Raw genomic sequence first — 26,494 nt, 5'->3', positions numbered from 1 at the left:
TCTATAAACAAGGACTACCTGGATATAGAAAAAAACCTGAAGCACCAACTTTTTCTGACTTCATCTCTTATTCTATGAGTACCAACTTGGCTCAGTGCAGAAGAATTATCTTTATCTTTTATTTTTCTTTCTTTTGCATACATACATGAAGAAGGTCCTGGATTAAATCCTAACATCTCCACGGAATGCCCCAAAATCCTGCTCAGCACCTTTAAAAAATGCAACTAATAACAGTACTATTTAGTTTGAAAGTAAGTAATCTGCATCAGTAGAAGGCAACTTCCACTCTGAAACTTGTGAAGGATCTCTCTCTAGCAAAATTGCTTAATATATCATGAAAATATTTGGACATGCCACTCTAAAGCCTTAATATTAAAAATTGGTCATACCCGACAGGAATTCTGAGAGCTGAAAACCGAAATTCAACATGTAAGAAATATGTCTATTTTCCCAAAGTTAAAGAAAGTGAGATGAGCAGAAAAATGCTCTTTTAATGTTTCATGCATGAAACATGTTTGTATCAAAGACTACCCATCCCCGAAGGTTTTGTTTAAAAAAAAATACTGGTCTCCCTTTGTTTTACAAACCCAAAATGTCCTTTGTGACCCATAAACAGAACAAATACAGAGTTATCTGGTTAGTTTTTAATGCTGTTATAATAACAATCTTCTATTAAGATGGCATTTTCAACACTCATAAGTAAAGCAAAGTAAGTAGTGACAGAAAACAAAATAATCTGGTCACACTCAGAACCAACTGAACAGAAAGCAGAATATTTGCAGATGCCTTTGCTTTTATCCGAACAAATACAAATCTTTTATAAAAGCAAATGTATCATCCCAAAAAGAAGCTGAGGGATTGTTATTCTTATTCTTGTTACTGAGGCATGTTTCATTCTTCCAGCTTCTGGTGCCACAGTTCAATCCAGCATTCTGAAGAGAAGTAAACTACAGAAGCTCTTGCTGTAAATTTCTTTTTCTGACTAGATTCCAAAAACCTTCCTGCACTTTGTTTTGCTTATATTTCAAATATTTCTAACACTCCCACAGAAGAAACACTCAGGAAAGGAAGCTGAATGTTTTTAACTGAAGAGCATCTCGGTTTGATTTATACTGTCAGAGGGAGAAAAAACTCCTGAGATAAATACTGTTGGGATTAGGTGTTCCCCACTTGTCAAGAGCATACACAGTAAATATACCAAATACAGAAAGCTCAAGATTTCACTGTGCCCTCCACTTAAAACAATGCAGGCTTAACCAAGAATAACTTTTGCATGAATTGTGCCCATTTAAGATAACTGCCACCAACGTAGATTGCTAATTAATATAGGTCCTTCTTTTTTCTCCCATGCCCAAATACCTCTTCCATAAATGACATTTATTTATTTATTTATTTATTTATATTCAAAATCTATAACCACTCATCTCAAGCAAATGGCATTTGAGACAAAAGGCAGAAAATATTGAGAAAACTTATGCACACCTGGAGCATATGACTTCTGTCTGAGAGCTAGGCAAAGAGGGAGAAAGTCTTAATATTCTGATCTTACTTTGCCCAAATAATTTTTAATTACTACATCACTTGATGAAGATCTTGAACTTCAGGTTTATAACAAATCAGATGTTATCTACCCCTATCCCCCAATGTGATCATCTAAAGAAGCTTTAATGGAATCCTTCAGACTGATCTATATATGGTGTCTTACATGACATAGCCTATTGGCCAAGCTTCTATTTCCAGAAAAATAAACCTCTATCAATATTATATGAGAACCTGAAAATGATCAAGCTGGAAGACATAGATTATTTACCACTGCTGAAGCACTGATTTATACACAGTTTATACACAGTTTCTCTCAAATGGTAATACTGAGAATGGTAAAGTTCATTTTCACAACCAAAAATTGAATTCCGGGGGTACTAAGACAGGTGTGCATGCAATGGTTCAGAGATGCATATATTATGCCCATCATGGCTGACATGTGGCGTAGTTCAGAACACTATTTGGTTTGTGAGTGTTGTCACCAGTTATAAAAGCTGGTAAGGGTGTTGAAAGATGTCTGTCATCAAAACATCCCCAAGGAAAGCATTTTTATATAAAACTCTAAACCCTAAAGAGGTAGCTCCCGAACCTCCTAAGTCTAGCAGACTTTAACCCTCCCAAACATTTTGGGAATGTCACGAATAATTGTGTACTCTATACATTTATTTTATTTATTTATTTGTTTTGTCGATCACTTACAAGATAATAGGTATAAGTATAAACATGAGTAAGAATACAGGAAATAGGTACGAATAAATGGGGACAATAGGACAGGAACAGTAGGCATGATTGTGCACTTATGCACGCCCCTTACAGACCTCTTAGGAATGGGGTGAGGTAGATAGTGGATAGTTTGAGGTTAAAGGAGGTTAAAGGTTGAAGGAGTGGGGGTTACATGTCTGGAAGCTCTTCAGACTTCTTTCATTTGCTGTCTTTCGTTGAAAAAGGAAAATAACTGAAGAATGGAAGAGGCATGTGCTAATGTGGTTAAAAGGACATCGGCTGTAGGATCAATAATAACTCTCGATATTTTTTTCCTATTTACATCACTGATGTTGTTATAAAATCAATTTTTATAGGGGTAACTTTTCAGCTATTTTTTAATCCCACAAAATAGCTCTGGACAGCTCCTGAGCACAACTATTTATCTACTCTCATACGAGTATTAGATTTTGCTCTTTTAATTAAACAAATATCATTATTCTTATGGTCTGTACAGAGTAACTGGATTTGCATGAAATTGCATTTATTGGCCCTCATTGCAACCTTCTGTGATTAATCATGTGCACCATGAAAATAGTTTCCTCTTTAATAAATATATATGAGTGATTTTACTTGTTAAATGCTATTATTGTACTGTGCACATGGATAATGGCTAAAAGTTAAAAGGGAAAGAAAGATGGGCTGGAATTAAAGGATCTGGTGTTATGGGAAAGTGATTAGTTGGGTGGAGGGAAGCCATTTCCAAATACTATTCATGGCAGATGTGAATTAAATGATACATACTATTTATTCTTCTGTCTTCACATTGCTTTTAAACTTCTAGGAACTTTGCATGTATTCATATAAAGTTGAAAAGAAATATAAATGATTGACACATAAGAGGGAAAAACATGCCACATCAACCAAGTTTCTTATTACAACAGTTTATGTACAAATATATTGCACATAATAGCAATAGAATAAGCACCACATAAACAAATGCTATGCCATTAACTTCATTTTCAGCTAATTGTAAAAATCAGTGCTTCAGCAGTGGTAAGTAATCTAAATATGGATGTAGTTCTTTCCCTTCTATGGTACTGTAGCATTTTAATATTCATCTGGATACCTGAAACTTCCAAAAAGTTAGATATCCATTAGTTGTTATTTATATACTTGAAAAACACAGTGTTATATCAGATGTTTGTGACCATTGGGCTACAAATTCCAGCTTACATTCTCTGGTGATGTCGCTGAAGAAGCTAGAGGCCATTTACTTGGGTTTATTTGGGTTTTAATATGCCCAAATGGTTTTCTATCATAGAGGAAAACTATCTGTCAGTGTTCTAAGTAATGCACCCATAGAAAACAAAACTCCCAGGCACATGAGTTCCTCAAAGAACAGTTTATTGGAAGCCGACTCTGAAATTTCCTGTGGCTCTCACCTGATTAAAAGTAAAAGCTTCCCCTTTCCCACCAAGTCACTGGTCACAGTGTCCAATCCAAGTGCTGGCCAGTCACTTGGTTACTTGCTCCTCCTCTGACCAGCCCCACCTGTGAGAATGTTCTTGGTTCCCACAGGAAAACTTTTTTCTTTTGGCTGCAAAACCCTTTCTAACTATTTTCCACCTCCCATCATTGTGTGGCAACCCTGAAGCCTCAAGATGGCTTCAGCCAGATTCACTTCAGGGTTGACAATATTCTTCCTTACCCTACTCACACATATGCATAAGCACATACAAGCATAAACAGAATTGCACACAAACAACCCTACTTTGGTTATTCTTTGTTTTTCTATGGATTCTGATTTTTATAAAATCTTTCTTCCCAAAACTGCTGTCAAATTAAACTTGTATTTATGTTGATAAGCTACCTAATAAAAATTGCAGATCTACTTAGCAATAGACTCTTTACTATTTTAATGCATTTAGATTTAGTGCACAAATTTGTAGCACAATTATTAGCAAGACAAAATATGCCAACATTATTTGTGCTCCAAGCAGTACTTCAGAAGATGGATATTGTTAATCTGGCTGGCAAAGCCAGTAGATTCTCTACTATCCATATCCTGATCCCAGTGAGTCACAGGCAAGATAAGAACTTGTGCGATTTAATTTCATTAAGAGTCACTCAAATACATTTTACTTATCACTATCAGAGCAAACACCAGAACATTTTGTGTTTCTATATTCTCGCAAGAGCTAAAATTTAGTTTATCAACTCCCTACTCTCTCAAGGAAGATAGATAGAAGGTATTATCTTAAAATGCTTCTGGGCAAAATAATGCTAAATCTCTTCTTTGGCTCAAAAAAAGCCTCCTAAGGAAATCACCTATCATAGAATTGTAATAAGTCCTGTGATTTAAGATGATGTCAATATGCTTAAGCATACACACCTGAACTATACCACTATTCTCAGGACAACAGCAAAATTCTACTGGTTTTCTATCTCAACTGGTTCTACTCCAATGGAAAGCATGGTGGTTCCCTTGTCTCTCAGCACTCAAACCAGCTATCCTGTATTCTCATATGGAGTAGCCATCTGGAACAGATGTGGGCAATCACCCATCTTCTCCTTATCTATTATGCGGGATCAGAGTTTCTGTGGGATCAATCCAGGGGTGGGTTGCGGGGGATTTGCAGGGTTTGGGAGAGAGAAGATTCTGTGCAGTTTGGAGAATCCTACTCCTGTATGGCCCCGCCTCCCTCTCCCCTCCCAGGAGTCTCCATGCAGCCCATTTTGGATGCAGGTAAGTGCAGGGCATACACGGAGGCTCAGGGAGGGGAAAAAACAGGCCTCCCGGAAGTTCGGGAAGGCCATAAATTGGCCCGTTTCTGGCTTACAGAGAGCCACTGGAGCCCAGGGAGGCTGTTTTTGCCCTCCTGGAGGCTTGAGAAAAGCCTCCGGAGCCTGGGGAGGGAAACCCCCCCCCACCGTGGTGCAGGAGGCCGACTAGCCCACACCCACCAAGCAACCAGAGAACCCTTTGCTAAAAAATTTGAAGGCCCCCCCGATCAATCTACTTACCAGTCTTCAGTCTTAGCCATGGTTGCCATCATTCAGAAATGCCTTAGCTTGCCATGCCTTACCCAGAAGGTCTACTTTTCCTAGAGAGGAATCATACATGTTTCTTTTGGGGCAGATATTATGTTCCCTCTCTTGGTAGATGTTCTGTAAGCCTCTTGACTATTTTATAAATCGATAGATATTATATATCTTTTTAAATTAATCAGCAGGACAGAAATAGTTTTGAGGACAGAAGTAAGCAAGGATGTAAGAGTGTGATTTCAACATTTCAGTGCCATATTGCCTTATCATGCTCTAGTACCTATTTCTTGCCAAACAAAGACAAAATCTGACTACTTAAAAAGTCCCTCCTCCCACCTCCCAATTTTTTATTTTATCATAATAACACAAAGTAAAGTTGAAAGGTAAAATATAAATGCATGAAATAGAAGAACCAACATTCTTTAGCATAAGCTTTGTTTAAATTTTCTTTTAAAGATTCAATATTAAACAGGTGAAAATAAAGAGAAAACATCATATCCAAAAAAAAACACAATATACCGCCTGCGTGCATAGAAATACAACTGACCAGCTTGGTCCTTTTCCAAAGGTAATTTATTGCAGGTCTAAATATAAAGTAGGTTTCCTTGACACAGGACTGTGTAATGTCTACAAGACAAAACCCAGCACACATTGTTAGACAGACAAGGGGATGGATAGAAACAACTAGTCAGAGCTTTGTTGGCTGCCTGCCATTCTGCAAATGGTACAATTATGAAATATTTGAGATCATGACTTTTTATAAGATTAAATGCTGAGCTGTGTGCGATCAACACACAAGTTTAACAATAACTCACCTTGGATACCAAAACCATGGCCTCCAAATGATAAATTGCACATCCTTTGCGTGCATAAAGCAGTCCTTCTCTAGGGATAGATAATGCACAGTAATAAACTGCATCCTCTCTAAGAAAACTGTCATGTCAGAATGAAGCTAGGGGCTCTTGATTTAAGATAAAACTATTTTACCCATGGAAAAAAAATGTATCTGTAGCAGGTGACTTGCTATATCCTTCTACACTGATGAAGAGAAACATGACACCACAATATCGTGATTATAAACAGCTACAGGGATAAGTTTTGCTTTAGGCCACAGACAATGCCTGTCAGAAGGACAATAGTCTTAAGAGAAACTAAAATGCAGTTAAGTACTTTCTGATTACATCACAATCTAGATGTAAGTTCATTATTATGACATGCTCAAAAAGAATGGATCATAAGGAGCTCATTAAATCTGATAGAATCATACAGTCTTTATATGTGATTTGCCCATCAACAATAGGTCAAAATGTGATGACCACATTACATCAAATGTGATGTAACAAACCATTTCCAATAGGCCAATGTATAGGAATATATCTTTCTATTTTTTTAAGAAATCAATATATTAACAGTTAATGATTGCACTCATCATATGATAACCTGATTATCTAAAATTCACATTACAAGGCAATTCATCATAACAGATTTATGTCTATTTATGTCCAAGGTACAGGCAATGAAATAGGATGATACATGGAACCCACATCACCATAATTCCCATGAATCCTGGAAAAAAAAACATTAAAATATTCCAAACTATCTTTCTCTAACCTTGTGTATTCCTGAATTGTGAGCCTAAAACCCTCAGAATTCAGGAGGAGATAATTACAGCAAGCTACATCCTAAAAAAGTATGGCAAATTACACACAACTCTAAATTTCATGAGCATTCCAAAGGAAGAATGAAAAAGGCAAAGCAGACATTAAGAGAAATAGCACAGCAAATAAAAGATACCTCAAAAATTGCTATTACTATTATCCTTCCCCATGTTTCCTATTACAGTGGTGGGATTCTTTTTTTTTTTTTTTTTTTTTTTACTAACGGTTCTGTGGGTGTGGCTTTGTGGAAGTGGCATGGCTTTGTGGGCATGGCTTGGTGGCGTGGCAGGGGAAGGATACTGTAAAATCTCCATTCCCTCCCCACTCCAGGGGGAAGGTTACTGCAAAATTCCATTCCCTCCCCACTTCACTAATCTGCTTTCCAGCTTCCTTCTCCTGTGCAGGGCAATAAAAAAAGACCCAGCTGATTAGCTGGGACTCAGGAGGCAGAGAATAGATGGGGGCAGGGGCAGTCAGATGTGGTATTGGCCAGTTCTCTGAACTACTCAAAATTTTCGCTACTCGTTCTCCAGCACTGGTCAGAACTGCTGAATACCATCTCTGTCCTATTACCTTCTACTATTCATATCTACTATTGATATCACTATATTATTTTATTGTTTGTGTGTACACTGAGAGCTTATGCAACAGAGGCAAATTCCTTGTGTGTCCAATCACACTTGACCATTAAAGAATATTCTATTGTATATTCTATTCTGTATCCATTTCTCTTATTATAACCGCAGACTTTTCCACTTCAAAATATTCATTTTTTTCTCTAATGCAGGATGGGAAAAGAAACAAATGCTTGCATTTTAAGCATTTCTAAAATGCTTTCAATATTATTATGGTCTGTGTCAAAAAGAATTTCAGCAACAACAATCCTAACAAACATAGCTTAACAATAATTCTGCATATTTTCAAAGAGGACGCTGCATTCAGCATTATTCTTTGGGAAGGACGTGATCTGTGGAAAGAACAAATCATCTCAACTTGGCACTAAGATGTTGCTGCTGCTTTTGGAAATGTTTTCAAGAACCTTCAACTCAGTTTGCACATTTTGAGCTTGCATTCTCTCCTCTACCCCAAGTGGCTAACTAAAATGTTATGGATAAATTTAAATTACTATAAAATATAATAAATTAGGGGACAATGAAACAAGGAGAAGAACAAAAAAGAAGGGATGATTAAGATTTTATAAATTCTGCTAATGCAGATAAGCAGGATAGTTTTAATCCCTATTTCCTTAACTTTCATTTTCTTAGGCTAGCGAAATAAAATAATTTTCCACTTCTGCTACATATATCAGAGCAAGCAATTCTAATATAGTTATGAAATATGCATACACCTAAGAACGTTCTGCTCTACTAATCTTCTTCATAGAGATGAATACAGAAATAAGAAGAAGTAATCCTGAACTCTATTATTAAAGGATGAATTGGAATAAGTGTAAATCTTTATAGCAAATCCAAGAATCTGTACTGAAATAATTACAGTGATAAGCTAGGTGAGGTCTGATTAGTAAACATATAGACAACTTTTTATAAGTAGGCTTGTAAAAGATGATATTCACAACAGTGCCAGTCTTATAAGCAATTGTAGTGGGTTACTTTCCAAGTATGTACTTCTCAACACCTGTCTACAAGATGATGATTCCTATCAAAAGCACCAGTAAAACTGAAACCTTAGATGTCATGTCTCTAGTCATGCCTAAAGAGGTCCCAAAGTTCACACCAAATCTCTCTATAAATTGCCTTTTGATTCTTCAAAAGCAGTAATTAACCTGTTGAATGTTATATTCTAAAAAATTATGGAGTCACAGTGATTAGTAATCCATAAAATGTCACATTTCTAAGATACTTACCAGCCATTCAATGCTTTTGATTTAATCTCTAAAACAACGTTTGGGAGCATGTGGGATAATAGGTGTGTAATTGGAAGGCCCAGATATTATATCATCAAAAAGCTTTTAATTTGGTCATCAGAAGTCTTGTAGGAAATTCAAGGACTATCCCCTAATTACTGATGTAGAAAATCAATTGCATGGGATTAATTATATTAAATTTGTGTTAAAAAAATTAACTGAGGTGATATTTTACTGAATGAAACAATATCTTCTTTCTGTAATGTGGACCCAAGCAGTTCATCCAAAGACCAAATAGAGCCTTTAGCTAAAAAAAGAAAAGACTGTGCAGACTTGATGCACATATTAAAAATTGAAACGGTCCCATATAGGACTCAGCTATTGACCAAAAGCATAAGAGGATATCTTATGTACAACAATGGAAAATAATTTTTCTTTCAAGAGTTTTGGTTCCTGTAAAACTTTTGGTGATTATGATAGATCCCTTCAAACTGAACCCAAAAATAATTTCAGAATGACTGTATCATATAGCCATCTTGAGAAATATGAAATAACAGCCAAAAATCTATGAGATATGCTCAAAAATATTCAGGAAGCAAAATATTTGTTGATCAATTAAAGCAACTGCAGTGAATATTTTGCCCTTTATTTTTTTTCCTTTTCTGTTGCACTGCTGAGCAAAACATTCAAAACCAGTGACTTTTTTTTCAGTACGCTCACCCTTCTATCCAAGATACTAAGAGTGAAAGGTAAATCTTGTCATTTTCACTAATAGCCTTGTAAAGACAAAATGTTATATAGCAACTGTACCACATCTTTAATTAGCTCTTTAAAGCACTTCACTTATTGAACATGGGATTTAAAAGCTCAACCGCAAAGCCAAAGTGCGTATTCATTCAAAAGCTGCAGCTAAGATATATACAGCCACTAGAAGTTAAAGCACAGAATTTGAAAGATTTGCAAGCTCTAGGGGGAAGAGATTTAATTTTTAAAACAATGTGTCAACATGCACACGTGTATATTTCTCATAGAAAAATGGAACTAATTATACTTATGTTATTAAATGGGATAGAATTAATATTGCAATATTAGAATTCAGTTTAAATATCTGATAGGCAGAAAGAGACTTTAATAACAAAGAGGAAGAAAATGCTTCCTGGAGTTTTACAAATTAAGAGGGAAGATATGCATATAAACTACCCATTTTAACATAACTATTAAAATGGAAAAAGTTACACAAATGGATTTTTTTTAAAAAAAGAACAAAATAACTTTTTATACATGTATTATTTTCCACTTACATTGTTGGATTTGAAGTTATTCATTTGTTTTCAAAACTTGCACAGAATGTAACATCCTGCTACTACTAAAATTATGATTAAAATAATTTTAAAGGTTAAGTTGTTCAAATTCAAGTCAAACTATTTTGTCCCCCAGTAACTTCCACAGCTACTTCTGAAAGTCAACAGAAATTATCAATGTAATAATAATCATGGATGAATCATGTAATAATCATGGATGAAAATGATATATTCCTGTAGATGTTTCTTACTTCATCCTAGGCCAGGGGTGTCAAACTCGTGGCCCGCAGGCCAGATGTGTCAGGTGCTGGCCACACCCATCCCCTTTTAGCAAAGGGGAAAAGTTTGACAGCCCTGTCCTAGGCAGTGAAAGATGGCCTGTAGCTTCCGTGTTGCCTGAGAAAGAGCATAAAGTACATAATTTGTGTAAGAATAAATGCTTAGATAATTTCAAAAATCAAAGCATGAAATAGAAGCTGAGTAGCTCCAGGTTTCCCCAAATTGTAGGTGGGAAACAACTTAAGTCTTTGTGGAAATGGGACATTCATCTTTCATAGCTAACTCGTTATGATAGTCTTCAGTTTTCAAACAACCTAAGCTCAATTAAGTTGACTCTATTGAAGATACAGGTTGTACAACACTTATACAACTATCGTGAATATTATTTCTTTACATGTGGCTTACATGTCAGGAATTTGAGAAGCAAAATGCCCAGATAACAAATCAAAGCATTCATTTTGATAGAGTCCCTTAAATCTTTACTGGGAGGGAGGGAATACTTCCTGGTGAATCAACATCTCAATTTGTTTCTATTATTTGTAATTTGTATAGGGAATGTAATTTCTTTGCATTCAGGATTGACTGCTATTCAACAGGAAAAAGCACATGTAGCTCAGGCTGGGGACTGTGTTGACTTGGTTGTTTGTTTGCAGATATTTTAATACTAGACTAGGTAACATCATCAGTGCCAGTAAGTGTGGAATTTGGTATAGTAGCTTGCCCTGCCAATGTTGTTGGTGGTGTGATTTTCTCCTTGGTAATTCCTTAATTAGGGTATTGTTTTCTGCTTGATTATTTGTCTAGTACAATCCCTGCTTATCTGGCTATTAGATGCTGGTCTTTTTGTCCCTTTTGTAACTTTTTTTTTATTGTCTGTATTGAACTGTCTGTAAATGTAGTTTATCTCTATGTGTCCATTGATCACTTATTTGTCTGAATGCCAAGCTTCCAGGAAATCCATAGCATTTTTGGATTTAGCTTGGTCCAGTATGTTCAGTGTTTCCAATTGAAACTATGGTGGAGTCTGTCAATAGGAGTTTTCACAGAGTCTCCTAACTCCTAGCACTCTGCTAGTCTTCTTCCTGCCTGTCCTACTTAGTGGCTGTTACAGTCCTTACACTCTATGTTCTTTTTTTTTTTTTTTAAGGAATCATTTACAACCTGTGCAACCAAATAACCAAACTCAAGAGCATCAGGGACTGCACATTAACTACATGTCAGAAACTGTGGGATATAAGCTGAAATTGTAAAAAACAGAATTACACAGATGCGCTTTTTTCTCTAAGTGAGAAATAAGTATATTAGTACTAATATACTAAAAGTACTGTACTGTACTCCTAATATACAGTACTAGGAGGTTCATCCTTAATTCAGTATAACAGAGATAGGTATCAGGCTCTTTTTTTCTGATGTTTTACTTCCATCCTTACAGTTGGCACCAGCAGACAAGTCAAAGAAATTCACAGACTTGTTATCAAATTTCATCACACAAACAGGGTATGGTGCATACTTTGTCGTATAAACTTTAAATGTATTTCAACTACTTGGATGCTCCCAGGGCTCTGCTTCCAAAGATTTGTTCTTCTGACCACAAACATTCCTTTTTTGATTAAGTTTATTTATTGTCCCCAGGCTTCATTTAGTCCACTCTCCAAACACACTGTTTTGCTCTGTATCTTTAAATTGTAGAGTTTTGAGGTTGATGCATATCGCAAATGGCATTCTGTAAAACCAAATTTTCAAAACTCATGCTAGTCATTGGATAAATAACCAACAAATTATTTTAAAACATGAAGCTGGAATTCAGGATGGATTATGCCAAATTATAGGAATTTCCAGCTACATCTCAGTTTGCCACTATGTGTTTTGCTTTGCTTTACAGAAGTATTGCAAAGTCACCCCAAAAACAAATTACAGCAGTTTTACTAGCAAAAATCCGATATTGCCTCAGAGTAAACCTAAATAAACAAATCCCAATTGGCTTGGCTAAAATATTAGAGGTTTGTGCAATATATGGTTACGGTAGGCTAAATGAGGCAGAAGAAGGAGATACAAAGAAAAAGTAATTGTCCAGAAAAAGTGATTTTAAGCTTGCACAGAAAGGGGGAACTGCTTTTCCTGCATTCAAATGCACTGAATTATAACAGATTACCTTTCCCCCCCAAAAAAAAATCTGGTCTAATGCTCAAAGTTTATACGTTATAGAATTTTACCAAACAGTTTGAAAACCTAACTGTCAAGGCAACTTTACTCCTACTTCCCAAGAAAACAAACACATCTCCTTGAAGAGCACAGAAGCTACAAAATGGAGCAGTAGGGACAATTTTGTTCCACAATGCACTGGTGTATCATCTGTGACACACAAGCTGGTTAGCTTCCAATAGGCCTCCATTCAAGATGTTGGTTGTTGGCTATAAAAGCCCACAAGGGACAGGGTTACTTCTGGGACCCATTTTTGATTGTCTCTGTTCATCATACTAGAAATGTCCCAGCACCCATCTATTAAATTGTGCCACCTTACGAGATCTAGGAGTTGTGTTTTCTCTGTCACTGGACCTTCCCTGGGGAACCTCATTTCCCTCCCCCTCCAGATTCAGATGGCTCCAATTCTGCTGGCTTTTTGCAAGGGACTACAAATTTAAAAACCTGAATGAATGCTATTTTTTAAAAGCAGTATTTGATTGAATTATCCATGTCCAAAACAATGTGCATTGTTTTGTTTTGTTTTGTTTTAATTTAAAAGAAGTAATCATTTTTATAAGATTAGGATCAAAGGCTGGAACATTCTATTTTGTGATTAAAACTCAAATATATTCGCAAAAGGCACTAAAGAGATATTGTAAGTAGTCCTTGATTTACAAACATTCATTTACAAATGGGTTACATTTATAATGGTCCTAAAATGTGATCTACAACCTTTTCCCAAACTTATGACCACTGCACCAGCCCTGTGTTCACACAATAGCGATTTAGGGGCTTGGTAAGTGGCTCACATTTACAATGATTACAGAGTCCGTCCTACAGTCATCTGATCGCAAATTACAACTGTCCCACTAGCATCCAAAAAGTAAAAGCAATGTGAAAAGTTGTGTTTGCTTAATGACCATGTGATTTGCTTAACAACTGTAGTAAAAATGGTTGTAAAATTGAGTCAATGATGACTTGCTTAATGATCACATCACTTAGCAATCAAAATTCCAGGACCAAGTGGGTCATAAATCCAGGACTACCCATGTTTCCACGAAAATAAGACCCTGTCTTATATTTTTTTTGCCACCAAAAAAGGCATGTTTTTTTGGGGGGGGATGTCATCCACTAATTCATTTCGCTTGCGTGCATTGCCCCCGGCCTCCTTTTCGCTGTCAGAGGCCTTCAAGAACTTCTGTGGCCAGAAAGGCCTGAAAAGCTTTCCTGAAGGCCTCTATAGTCAATAACAGAGCTCTGGACCAATTCAGAACTCTGTTATCCACTACAGAGGCCTTCAGGAAAGCCTTGCCAGCTGCAGAAGAAATGAGCCGGCAAGGCAGGTGTTGCGGTGTGCAAGGCCTGGCTGCAACTGTCTAAAGTTAAGCAGTAGGACAGCTCCATTCCCACATCCCCAGCCTAGCTTTATTTTTACCCGTGCACCCTGGGTGGGTGAGATCTTAATTAGGGCTTATTTTGGGAGTAGGGCTTATATTGGGCACACGTGTAAAAATGAAGCTAGGACTTACTTTCGGGGTAGGTTGCATTTTCAGGAAAACACAATATCTGTATCTCATATCATACTTTTTCAGAACTGAGCTACATCACACCAAGAGAGACTGGCCACGAGAAACACCTTCAAATACATGAAAGTAATAACAATTTTAACCAATGTAGAAAAGTGATTTGAGGATGAAAGCAGGCTAAGATATACAGATGAGCAAAAAAAAAAAAAAGGATTGGTACACAAGATCCTGATTTCTTTCCTCCCCAATGATGTGCTCTCTCAGGAAGCCACATATAACCTAAAAGAACAGCTTGGAGAAACAAAGTTCAGGGGAAAATAATGAGTGGAGAGAGATATCTCACTGTGGTTACGCTACCTTGAAACTTCCCTTCAGATGCTACTGATTTCCTTCTGTTCTGCTGACCCTAGACCGCCTGGGATTATTATCTCCATGAGTTGAGATATGCAAAACATATCACAGCTTTAACCTTCTAAATATTTTCTCTACAGGATATGCAGTAGCTGCCAAAGACTGGAAGGACTGACTAAAGTGTTAGCTTCCTCCACCGCAAGAAAGTTAAATGTTTGAGGTTTTAGGATAATTTACATTCTTTTCAAGTAATGCACCAACATGACATCAATCTTACAGAAAACAACATATTTATTGGAGTGTTGTAGAACACCACAACTGAGAAAGGAAGATAATTTTTCGAGATAATATAATGAGAGACCAGCTTCCATTTAACTCCAAATAAATCAGTTTAAGGTATCCACTTAACACAATCCTTTAGAAGTGATTATAAAAATATAGTAATAAACTTGTCAAATGTTGCCAGACAGTTAAAATGAGGCAGCCTGGAATATTAGATTATAGATTTGCATTTAGGGACCTGTTGCCTTCATTTTTGTACACTACCATGTTATGGGCAGTATGCTGTAAGTAATAAACATAATTATTATAAAATATTAATAGCTCTGACCTATGGCAAAATGTGAAAAAGCACACCCTAATTAGGAAGTTGTATTAGAATACTACTTTCTTGTCACAGCAAAAAGGGAAAAGCAATGTAAAACAATAACAAGTTTTGGGAAATTTCTCCAAAAGATAATAGATACATTTGCCAAGATCTATCATAAGGAGGAGGTAAAGGAGTCCCTGAGGATTTTATTCTGCTAGTCATTGCCAACTATAGGGAGTGATGTTTATCTCAGTTTCAAGGCCATTTAGCCAGTGCTATCCAAAGACATTTCTGTGGTCATGTGGCCAGCATGATGTCACGGAGCACTGTTACCTTCCTACCGAAGTACCTATTTATCTATTCGCATTTGCATGCTTTCGAATTGCTAAGTTGGCAGGAACATGGGCAAGGATGGGTGTTCACCCCATCGTGTGGCACTTGGGTCTCGAACCTGGGATTCCAGCTTTCCAGCCAACAAGCCCAGCTTCATAACCGCTGAGCCACCACAACACCTATTCTGTGCATTAAAACTACTATATTTATTGAATATACTTAATGCTGAGCATTAAAACTGCTATATTTACTGAGTGTATAGTTGAGAATAAAACCAGAAGTGCTATAGAATAAATTTCATATTATACTTTGGAGAATTAGTTTTTAAATAAATAGAGTAAACCCATTATCTTTCCAAGATAATTTACTAGTTCTAAATGTTCAAAACGCCTTTTTGGGAATAACCTGTCTATCCCAACTAATGAGATGTCCACTACATTTGCAATTTGATATCTAATCATTTTACACTAAATGAAGTATTATTAAAGAATCTGCCATAAAGCAACAAATTATTAGCATGATTTTGGCCACTGTTTGAAACTTTACAGTATCATGAGTAACTGAGCTACAATGAGTAGTAAAACAAACATTCCTTTTTAGCCTCTCCCATTATTTGCTAAGTGAATTTTGCCAAGGATTTTTAGTTCAATTTATATTTAGGAAGGATTCCTTGTGGATAAATAAAGGAACTCTAAGTTCATACCAGGATAACAAACCAGATTAATTAGTAAACCTGTGACATATTTTTTACTATCCCAGTTTGTTAACTACTATTAAACAAGAGATACCTGATTTAGATGTAAAACGGGAAATTTTAATTTAAGATAGCATATTCTGAATCCCTAAAGCACAGTTCATGGAACTCTCAATATTGTTCTAACCTGACTTTTTCTCATGATATACATCTCTATATCTACTTAGCCCAGAGTTTCAAATTGCCTTCCCAAATTTAGTAAGCCTTAGTAATATCTGAGTTACAACTCCCAAAATTTTCCACTAGCAGTTCCAATAAATTTGGACACTCACAATATAGAGAACTATCTTTCAAGTTATTAAATAAAAAGTATGTTTAGTTTGCAGAATTATTTTTTACATTTCCAGATAGAAATACTCAGGAATAGTAAATTTAGGGAAGGAACAGCTGTAAGATACTGGATCCTTTTAACTTATCACCCACCCCAAAACACAGCCCAGAATAGGATTTTCATAATGCAAATCCAGGCAATTTTTTTTTTTGTTTTATGTCCACTGAGTTTACTTGAACAAAATTAAGAGTCATATTTTGCTTAAATAATTCTTTATGTAGCTGAATTAGTTTATGTAATTGTATGCAACAGATGAGAATCAGCAAAGTGTGTTTTAAAACCATCTTAAAAGTCAATTTAACTCTTGTCATGGAGATACTCAGAATAATTTATGGTTGCTCCGGAACAGAGATGAGCAGCTTCCCTTGGCTAAAGGGCTAAATCAGATTTATATGGCATGATAACAGATGTTTTCTAAAATTGAGTGGGACAAGAACCCACTATTTTAAATATTTTAAGGAATGAAAAAACACCTCAAGTCACATGCAAAATTCATTTTGACCCTTACCATTCCCAAACATCAACAATCTTAATTGATCCAAGATTTTTTTTCTATCTTACAATATATACTAATTTAATTTTACTGGGTGTACAGGTTTTCTTTATGTATATATATTTAAAAATAATTGCCATCCGTCACATTATGTGACCTATTTTGGAGTGATTTTAAAGATGGCTAAAATAGATGTGCCACGTAAACTCTGTGACCCCTTTAACTAGCATCAAACCAAACTGTCTTTGCTTTGTAGAAAAGCATCTGGGTAAACAGGAAAAAGTGAGATAAAGTGCAGCAACTGTGAACAACAACAACACATTTCCAAAAGAGAGTGCTACTAATTACCCACTCCGAAATTCACTTCAGAAGTAAGTTTGCACGTAGTTTAAAAAGTACTGAAGCAGTAACCTGTCTCTTAACACTTCTTCAACTTAAGGTGAAAGAGAGCAGGAAGAAACCCTTTAAGTTATATGACTATGTCTTCAACAGCCCAACTGAACTAATTAGCTTATTCACAAGCTCATCATTATATTCTCAGAGCCTTTTCCAACTATTTAAAATCAGTTCTGACTTCATAACCTGAAACTTAGGATTTTTTCATGCCTAAGGGCACTAAATTGTATTTACTTGTAAGTTCCACTTCATAAATTATTTTTGTGAATTAATGAGCGCGCAAAACGTAGCTGTGTGCCTGAGAGACAAGTTTTGTCTAATGGTTAAGGCATCTGGCTAGAAAGCAGAAGATCATGAATTCTAGTCCTGCCTTAGCCATGAAAACCAGCTGGGTGACTTTGGGCCAGTCATTTCCTTTCAGCCCAATCCCACCTTACAGGGCTGTTGTTGTGAGGAAAATAAAAAGAATGTATGTTTGATATGTTCACCACTTTTTGTTATTTGTAAAAATAATGAAAATGGGATACAAATAAATAAATGCTAACTACAAATTATGTCTATATCTGCTTTCCAGGCATAACCCCAATCTTCTGTATTCATGAAGCTCCTCTCTGAATTTAGAACTGTTATTGATTAACATTCTAAATGATTCAAGAATTTTCAAAGCTTTTTTCCCCAAAAGTTATACTGAAAATGGTAAGGGAATAAAGAAACAAGGCAACTTTTGAGTAAGGCAAATTCTCATGATGACATAAACTGAAACTGAGCTACCATATCTTGGTTTTATTTAAATATACGGTATCTTATTTTAGCTACCTGCAATATACATGGATGGTTTCCTTATTCTTTACTTATCAATAAAAGAAACAGAACTTTTAGAAACAAAATTCTTCATTTTACAATGGTAGTCTTTTGCTAAACTACTAAGATGCTAGAGATATATGAATAGATCTCCCAAACAGTTTAGGTGCAGAAAGATGTCTGAATGAATCATAACTGGATTAGAATCTATTAAGCTCTCTTCCCTCTTCCTTTATTTTCCCAATATAATTAAAACTCAACTAAAGTATTATTTGATTTGTTACGGAAAAGTTACAACTATGCATATTTTCTCTAATGAAACCAACAGAAGCTCAGAGATATCCATTTCAGTTGGGAAAATTCTGTGAAGGACAAACACCAATAGATAGTCTCTACCATTTCCACTCTATCTGATTTCAAGGAAAATCCATATACATTTAGTTTCTTGTTTAGTTTGGCCTTGGGCAACATGTACACCAAGTGATTTTTAATCTTGTTGGAGATAAACAAGATCATCCATTTTGAGATACTAAACAACCTCCCGTTCTAGGATGAGATATACAAATATTTCTGAAAATAATAATTTGGGCTCTGTAAGTACCAAGTGGCATTTTTCTACATGGCATAAAATATCATTTGACTAAATATGCAAAGAGAATAATCTTTCTGCTTTTATTTTTTTAAACCTGGAAATAGTTATCTCCGTATGAGAAATGTAGAAGTGACCTGCTCTCTGGAGAATCTGAATAATGGATATGGATTCCATAGCCTTACTTCCCTGTAAAATACATGGGTAATATTAATAATTGAAGTAGAGATGAAAGTAAGATCTGTATATATGTTTTGTGCACAAACTCAGGAAAGGAAAAGAAAGAAACCATTTTTAGTTCGGATTCTGTATTCATATTTGTTTAAGTTTTGCTCATGTTTCCCATTTTTAATATTCTAATCAAAAAACAATATTCAGTTCCTTTGGATGGAAACATTTTCTGTATTAGTCTTTCAGCAGTTCACTGCAGGTTTCCTGCATAAATCTCTCCACACCCTTACAGATGTTCGTATCTCAGTACAGATCTATTTCCCTTGAGAATCAGCCAAACTATTAAGAATCTGCATTTTAAGGTGGGAAGAGCTGCATGCCATCTGGGAATATGAAATATAAACGATCCAAAATCTGTTTAAGTCTTTAATTCTTCAAAAGTCACCCTTGAACTTCCTCAATAACATGGGAAAACAAGGATATTTCAAGAAGGACACAAGTGAAAAGTATCTAATGGGAGGCATGGCAAGTACTATGGGGACCACCAAACATTAAAATGTATTATACTGCAAATACTATCTTGTCGAAGCCAGAATACACAGCAGTTACTGTCCCAAGGCTCACTTTACTCAAGTAATACATTACATTAAGTGTGTAAATGCTGGTCTTTTTCACCCGAGTGGGGGAAAAGGGGGGAAACACAGGAGAAAAATAAGGTAAAAAGGGGGCCACAGGTAAATGGTGAAACATTGGTGGGATAGAGGACCAAGAATGGGCTAAAAGTTTTATGAAAGCTGGATTTATCTTTCATAAGCAACTCCTTGGTGAATATAGAAAATTATTCCTCCTTATGTTGAATACCAGCCAGATAATGCTACAAGTAAAATGTAAAAACTATGTCACCATATTGCAGGATTGTATGTAAATACAGGTGATGTATGCTCAAAGAGCATGTAAGGTAAGCATAATCCAAAGTGGTACATTTAACACACTGGTTTGCTACCAGACAACTGTGAGAGCTGGATATGTTCAAATTAATTGATTTCAATAGGTTAAAAAAAGGTATACCACTGTAAGTTACATAAAGCTTTGAAAATTAATTTCTCAACCAACAGTTAAGTTTAGCTGAACAATATTGTTCAAATTAATAGGGTTCTATTTTTGACTAGAGTAGTTTCACAGCTGTGTATATAACTGACTTCATGGAAATGTACTAATTGCTAATATAATTTATTTAAATAAGACTGTTTTCTTTCTTCTGTTATGTATCTTTCTAGATTTTTGAAGAACATCAAACATTTGATCCCAGAAGAGATCATTAAATTATCTTTCTTCCTTTTCAGTCATTTTTCAGTGCCTCTGAGAGAAAAAAAAAAGTTTGCTGCCCCTCAAGTGTCATTTGCATTAATTAGCTACTATATCTTAAAAATACTAAGAGCCCAAATCTCTTAATATTGCCTTTTTAATTCCTTCCAATAGCTCTTTTAAAATGGCAACATGAAGCAGCACTTGCTACTGATTTTGAAAAGGCTTTCTGGAGCACCGCATCATTCCATTTGAAATATTATTCAAAGAACCACAAAGCAGTATTTTTAAAAGGCAGAAAAACAAAGGAGAGGCCTGGCAAGTTATAACACCCATCTATTTCTAAATTAAGCCTTTCAAGGCGCAACACTATAAACCATTTACCTTGTGGAACCTTGAACACAAATCTTTTAAAAAAAAAAATAACCCGAGAAGTTCAGAGATTCTGCCTAAGTTGCACTTTTTAGTGCAAGACGCTTCAGCACCCTATCAGAGACAAATTGCACAGCATTATCTTCTTACCCTTCGTGTGAATGGAGAGCAGCACTAGGAAGGAAATGTGAAGTTGCCAATTCGTTTCATCTAGCCAGTTCATTGCAGCAGATGCAACAGCGGCGGCAGCTTGCAGTTCTCTTCTTTTCCCCTCGCTTAGTTCGCAGAGAGCTCTCGCGCTCCCGCCTCTCAGCAATTCAGATGAGTTGTGCCAGCAGAGCCTAAAGAAGAGAAGTTGAAAGACAAGCCTGTTACAAACTGGTTCTGTCACCACGTAGTCCTCAACCGATCACCCTTGCAGGAAGGACAACAAAAGGGCAGCAGGACTCCAAGCAGGACTGGATTCCTGAGACAGGAGCATGGACTGATTGCTGCCCACACAGGGAATTCATGTAAACTTAGAAGTTGCAGCAAAACAGGAGAGAGAGAAGAGAAAGAGAGAGAGACAGGAGGGAGGGAGGGAGGGAGGGAGGGAGGGAGGGAGGGAGGGAGAGAGAGAGAGAGAGAGAGAGAGAGAGAGAGAGAGAGAGAGAGAGAGAGAGAGAGAAACTCAAGAACAAATGAGAAAGAATCTCAGCTCCCTTGTCAATTTCACACTCACGTTCACAAAACAAAGCCATGCTGCTTCAAAAATCTAACACATAGTTTCTAGAAGGTTGTATACCAGTAAGTCTGCCATGGATTATCCAGAAACAAAAATAACTTGATTTTATCCACAAATGTAACTATATTTTTTTTAAAAATATTGTTTCACTGAATGTATTACACTGGCAATTGCCCTTTTTTAACAGCTCCCCAAAAGGAACAATGATAAAAAAGGAAAAATGATAAAGCCAACATCTTTAACACATTCTTTGGCTCAGTATTTGTAAACAGCAATGGATCATGCCCAGTATTTCCTAGCCGAACCACAGAAAACTACAGATCTAATACATATTGATTTTACAGAAAACAATGTTGAAAAAGCACTACGCAATCTAAAACCATCTCTATCTATTGGACCTGATGGAATATGTGCCTACTTCTTAAAAAAGCTATCCACTGACATAGCCGAACCTCTAAGCATAATCTTTGAAAAATCTTTCAGGACCAGCTCCTTGCTAAAACTATGGTCACAAGCCACAGTCATTCCCATCTTCAAAAAGGGAGACCCCAGCCTAATTGAAAATTACAGACCAATCTCTTTATGCTACATCACCTGTAAAGTCATGGAATCAATTATTAACCAAACCATCATCCTCCGCTTAGAAACAAACAACCTACTCTCTAATAAATAATTTTGTTTCAGAAAAAACTATCCTGTAATCTGCAACTCTTACACTGCAAAAACATATGGACTACACAACTCGATCAGGGCAAAACAATAGACACAATCTATATAGACTTCTGTAAAGCCTTTGATTCAGTGGTACATGACAAACTACTCCTAAAACTAAAATCTTATGGTATCTCTGGACAACTGAATAACTGGATAGAAGCATTCCTGTCAAACAGACAACAAATGGTCAAAATCGGGAGCGTCCTATCAAATCCAGTACCTGTCAATAGTGGTGTCCCCCAAGGCAGTGTTCTAGGACCAACTCTCTTCATACTCTACATAAATGATCTCTGTGATCACATTAAGAGCAACTGCGTTCTCTTCGCTGATGATATAAAGCTGTTCAATACCAAAGACAATACTGCTACCCTTCAAAAAGATCTTGACTATGTATCAGAATGGTCAAACAAATGGCAACTTCAAATCTCAACAAATAAATGCTCTGTCTTACATATTGGCAAAAAAAATCAGAAAATAAAATACAAGCTGAATAGTCAAGACCTCGTTGATGATCCAAGCTCTGTAAAGGACCTTGGAATACTCATCTCTAATGATCAAAGTGCTAGAGCCCACTGTAACTACATAGCCAAAAAGGCATTAAGAGTTGTTAACCCAATCCTACGTAGCTTTTTCTCTGGTAATATCACACGACTAACTAGAGCATACAAAACATTTGCTAGACCAATACTCAAATACAGCTCATCAGTCTGGAACCCACATTACGTATCTGATATTAGCACAGTTGAGAAAGTCCAGAAATATTTAACAAGAAGAGTTCTCCACTCCTCTACTCATTGAAGAATACCTTATGCCACCAGACTCGAAACTCTAGACCTAGAAAACCTTGAATTATGCCGTCTTCAGTCTGATCTAAGTATGGTATATAAAATCATACATTGCAATGACTTACCTGTCAATGAATACTTCAGCTTCAACCATAACAACACAAAAGCACACAATAGATACAAACTCAAGGTTAACCGCACCAAACTTGATTGCAGGAAATACGACTTCAGCAACAGAGTGGTCAATGTCTGGAATACTCTACCTGACTCTGTGGTTTCTTCCCCAAACCCCCAAAATTTTAACCTTAGACTGTCTACTATGACCTCACCCCTTTCCTAAGAGGTCTGTAGGGGGCGTGCATAAGCACACCAACGTGCCTACCATCCCTGTCCTATTGTTTCTTTATTTTTCTTGTATGTAGCCATTTCATGTATTCATAACTATGTATATACTTATACCTATTATCTTGTAAGCGATTGACAAATCAAAATAAATAAATAAATAAATCAAATCTTACACTGTTCTTTATAAGTCTCTAGGCCACCTTGAAGCCCCCTGAGGTCAACAGGCTGTTACTCTCCTATACAAGTAACCCAATCTCACCACAAAACCCTGTATGTGTTTACTGAGAAGCAAATTCTATCAGTGGGAGTTTATCCTTTGGTAAAGGGATCCGTACTTAAAGTATTGGATTAGGATGGAAAGACCCAGATTCAAAGCCACCTTTATCCATGGATACTAAGAGGCCAATCCGCCTCTCTTGTTTATTCCAACAAAGCTTATATGCATAAATATCTACAGCAGGGGTGTCAAACTTGAGGCCCAAGGGCCACATCTGGCCTGTGGTGTGCTTAGATGCAGCCTGCGGGGCTGCCCTGAAAACAGATGCCTCTGCCAGCAAAAATGGAGCTTGGGAGGGTGGCACCCTGGTAGAATGTTGCAAGAGGCTGTTGCAGCCGAAAACTGAGCTGAGGACCCTGTTTTTGCTGGCAGAAGACTTGGACTACTAAAGTTGCCCCCAACACGAGCGATGTTGAGCTGGCCATGCTCACACAGGCCACACCCACCTCAGACCCCCCCCCCAAGGTCAAACACAACCCTGAAGCAGCCCTCAATGAAATCGAGTTTGATACCCCTGATCTACAGGATCAAATGCTTATCTCTCAATGACAGAAACTCAAGCTCCATCCCAATACAAGCTCACTGCCTTTTGTACATGTGACACTGCACCGTTGCTGTTTTTGTCACTTGCCCTACCTCAAACTCCCGTGACCCCACCTGCAGACATGTCTATGTCCAGGGTGGCTGCCATGGGGATCACAAGAAAGAATTCCCCCTATTTAGTCATCTTTGAGTACTTGTAGAAAAGTGTTATAAAACTAATAAATAAATTAAATCCTATCTTTCATCTAGATCCATTAGTTTAGTTATTGTAATTAGTTTAGTGTCTATGGAGCTTCTCGGTCATCCAGGTCACAGTTCTTATTCAGCTCTGAAGAAGCTTCTTGGATGAGAAGCAAAACGTCTTCAAAGAAAAACCAGAAAGTCCAGTTGCCTCTTGAAAAAGCACCTTTGGGATAATTAGTTTAGTGTTCTACTGCACAGTGTTAAAACACAAACTTTCCCCTCTATTTCTATGGAGAGCATTGCTAAAGAGGCCTAGCAATGCTGCTTCAATCAAGGATTACAAGAAAAAAAAACCTTACTATTTTACTGCTTGTAAAAAACATGAAACATCAAGAAAATAAATTGGCATTTAGCACATAGTCTCTACTTGAGGTGGTCCATACTTGTTCCAAACTTCAGTTCAATCCTATACAAGAATTCATGCTTTAACATTATCTCTCTTTCTCAAAAAAAAAAAAAATACCCCTCCATTCTGCAGATTTGACATCTATACATTTTTTAAATTTGATTTTGGGAAAGTACAAGTGGTCCTTGACTTATGACATAAATTGGGACTAGAATTGCAATTGCTAAGCAAGGCAATTCTTAAGCGAGTTGTGATCAATTTCACAATTTTTGGGGGCGTGGTTGTTATGTGAATCACTGCAGTTGTTTAAGTGAATCGTTGTGATCATTAAGTGGGTTCAACTTCCCTCATTGATTTTGCTTGTTGACTGGCAAATGGCAATCACAGGGATTCTCAAACCATCATAAATACATGCTGGTTGCCAAGCAAGTTGCGATCACATAACCATGGCTGCTGCAATGGGTGAGAATCACCCATAAGTCACTTTTCCCCATACTATTGTAATTTCAAATGGTCACCAAAGGAATGGTTTGAACTGAAGTCTGCCTGCATAGCTTCTGTTCAATTTTGGAGAAAACAACTGATCTTTTTCATGCTTGTTGTGAAAGGCAGGTCCATTGCTGTGAGGAAATTCTGTCTAGCATTTAAACTGGTTTAAAAGCTTTTTGACGACTTCTTAAATTAAAAAAGCACTGAAGTTCTTTTGAACATACTACATTTCATCCTAAACTAGGGGGATGTGATAGATAAGCAGTTAAAGACACTGAGCTTGTCAGTTGGAAAGCTAACACCTCAAGTTAACAACAGGTTGAGGTCCCATTACTTGCCCCAGCTCTTGGCCACTTAGCAGTTTCAAAGCATGCAAATGCAAGTAGATAAACAGGTACCACTTCGATGGGAAAGTAACAGGGTTCAATGCACCTTTGGCTTACTGGCCATGGTGGCCACGGAAATGTCTTCAAACAATGCTGGGTCCATCGGCTAAGAAATGGAGATGAGCACTAGCCCTAGAGTTGGAGATGATTAGACAGAAGAAACTTTTATCTTTATGTTTACATTTCATCCTAAACTAGATTTCTGCCAATATGTCTTCAATGTTTTCAGGAAAATTCTACATTGCAGAAAGAATTCAGTGAATCGTATATGTCGTATCTGTTCATTTAGTTATATAATACTAGCTTAACACTTAGATTATATGCTATTGCATATACTGTGTTAGGTATAACATTGATACCAAATATGGTTTGGGTGAATAAATATATAAAACTTAGATATCATGGTTTAAGTGCTTATCACTTTAAGCAAAATGCAGCAGGCAATTAGCCGATTAAGGGTGCGGTTAGAAGTTACAATATAAGGAAGCATTAGAAGCTGGAAAGCTGTCTGTAACTTACTGTAACTGTGTGCTGCTGCGACTAACTGTGATTACTGACTGTGAGTGCCTGTGACTGAACTGTTATTGTTTGCTACTGTTTGCTGATTTACTGCGTAAGTCTACTGAATATCCAGCGTTTGTTTCTCTGGAGAGTGAAACCGGAGGAGGAGAAGATATCTTTATCGGCTGATAAAGATATTGCAAGGACTCTTAACTTCGACTATACTAGTGAGTCTTACTGGATGGAAATACTGTGAATGACTTAATGGACTGAATGACAATGCTTAAACTCTAACTGGATTAAAAACTATTTAAACTACAAACAGTGTTTGTGTTCGGTGTGTGTATACTCTGGGGCCCTTCCACTCTCGTTTTGGCTACCTGGCTTGACTACTGCTGCAATACTCTTCTAGGGGTTAATCTCCAAACCCTAACATTGGTTATGGGCCCAGCAGCATAGTCTAACTAACCAGGATATAGCAGAGAGTTGGTGTGAGTTGCACATTACTGTAAAAACAAACTGTTTTAATTAGTTTAAAATAGTCAAAATATC

General features: G+C 36.7%; 1 protein-coding gene across 4 annotated transcripts in view; it reads right to left on the bottom strand.

The window, feature by feature from the left end:
* BMPR1B (bone morphogenetic protein receptor type 1B) overlaps positions 1–26,494 on the bottom strand; it is a 213,377-nt gene that overhangs the window by 45,304 nt on the left and 141,579 nt on the right. For all 4 annotated transcript variants that reach the window (XM_087962878.1, XM_087962877.1, XM_087962876.1 and 1 more), the window contains one exon: positions 20,740–20,930. In XM_087962878.1, coding sequence (XP_087819004.1) covers positions 20,740–20,812 — 73 coding nt within the window. In that variant the 5' untranslated portion in view covers positions 20,813–20,930. The remainder of the gene's footprint in view (positions 1–20,739; positions 20,931–26,494) is intronic.

The sequence above is a fragment of the Notechis scutatus genome, chromosome 4 (assembly GCF_049901735.1).
Source record: "Notechis scutatus isolate UNSWTSFEM ecotype Mainland chromosome 4, rNotScu1.2, whole genome shotgun sequence".
In the NCBI taxonomy this organism is placed as follows: Eukaryota; Metazoa; Chordata; class Lepidosauria; order Squamata; family Elapidae; genus Notechis; species Notechis scutatus.
Note: the sequence above shows the minus strand (reverse complement) of the source record. Positions and strands in the feature narration are given on the sequence as shown.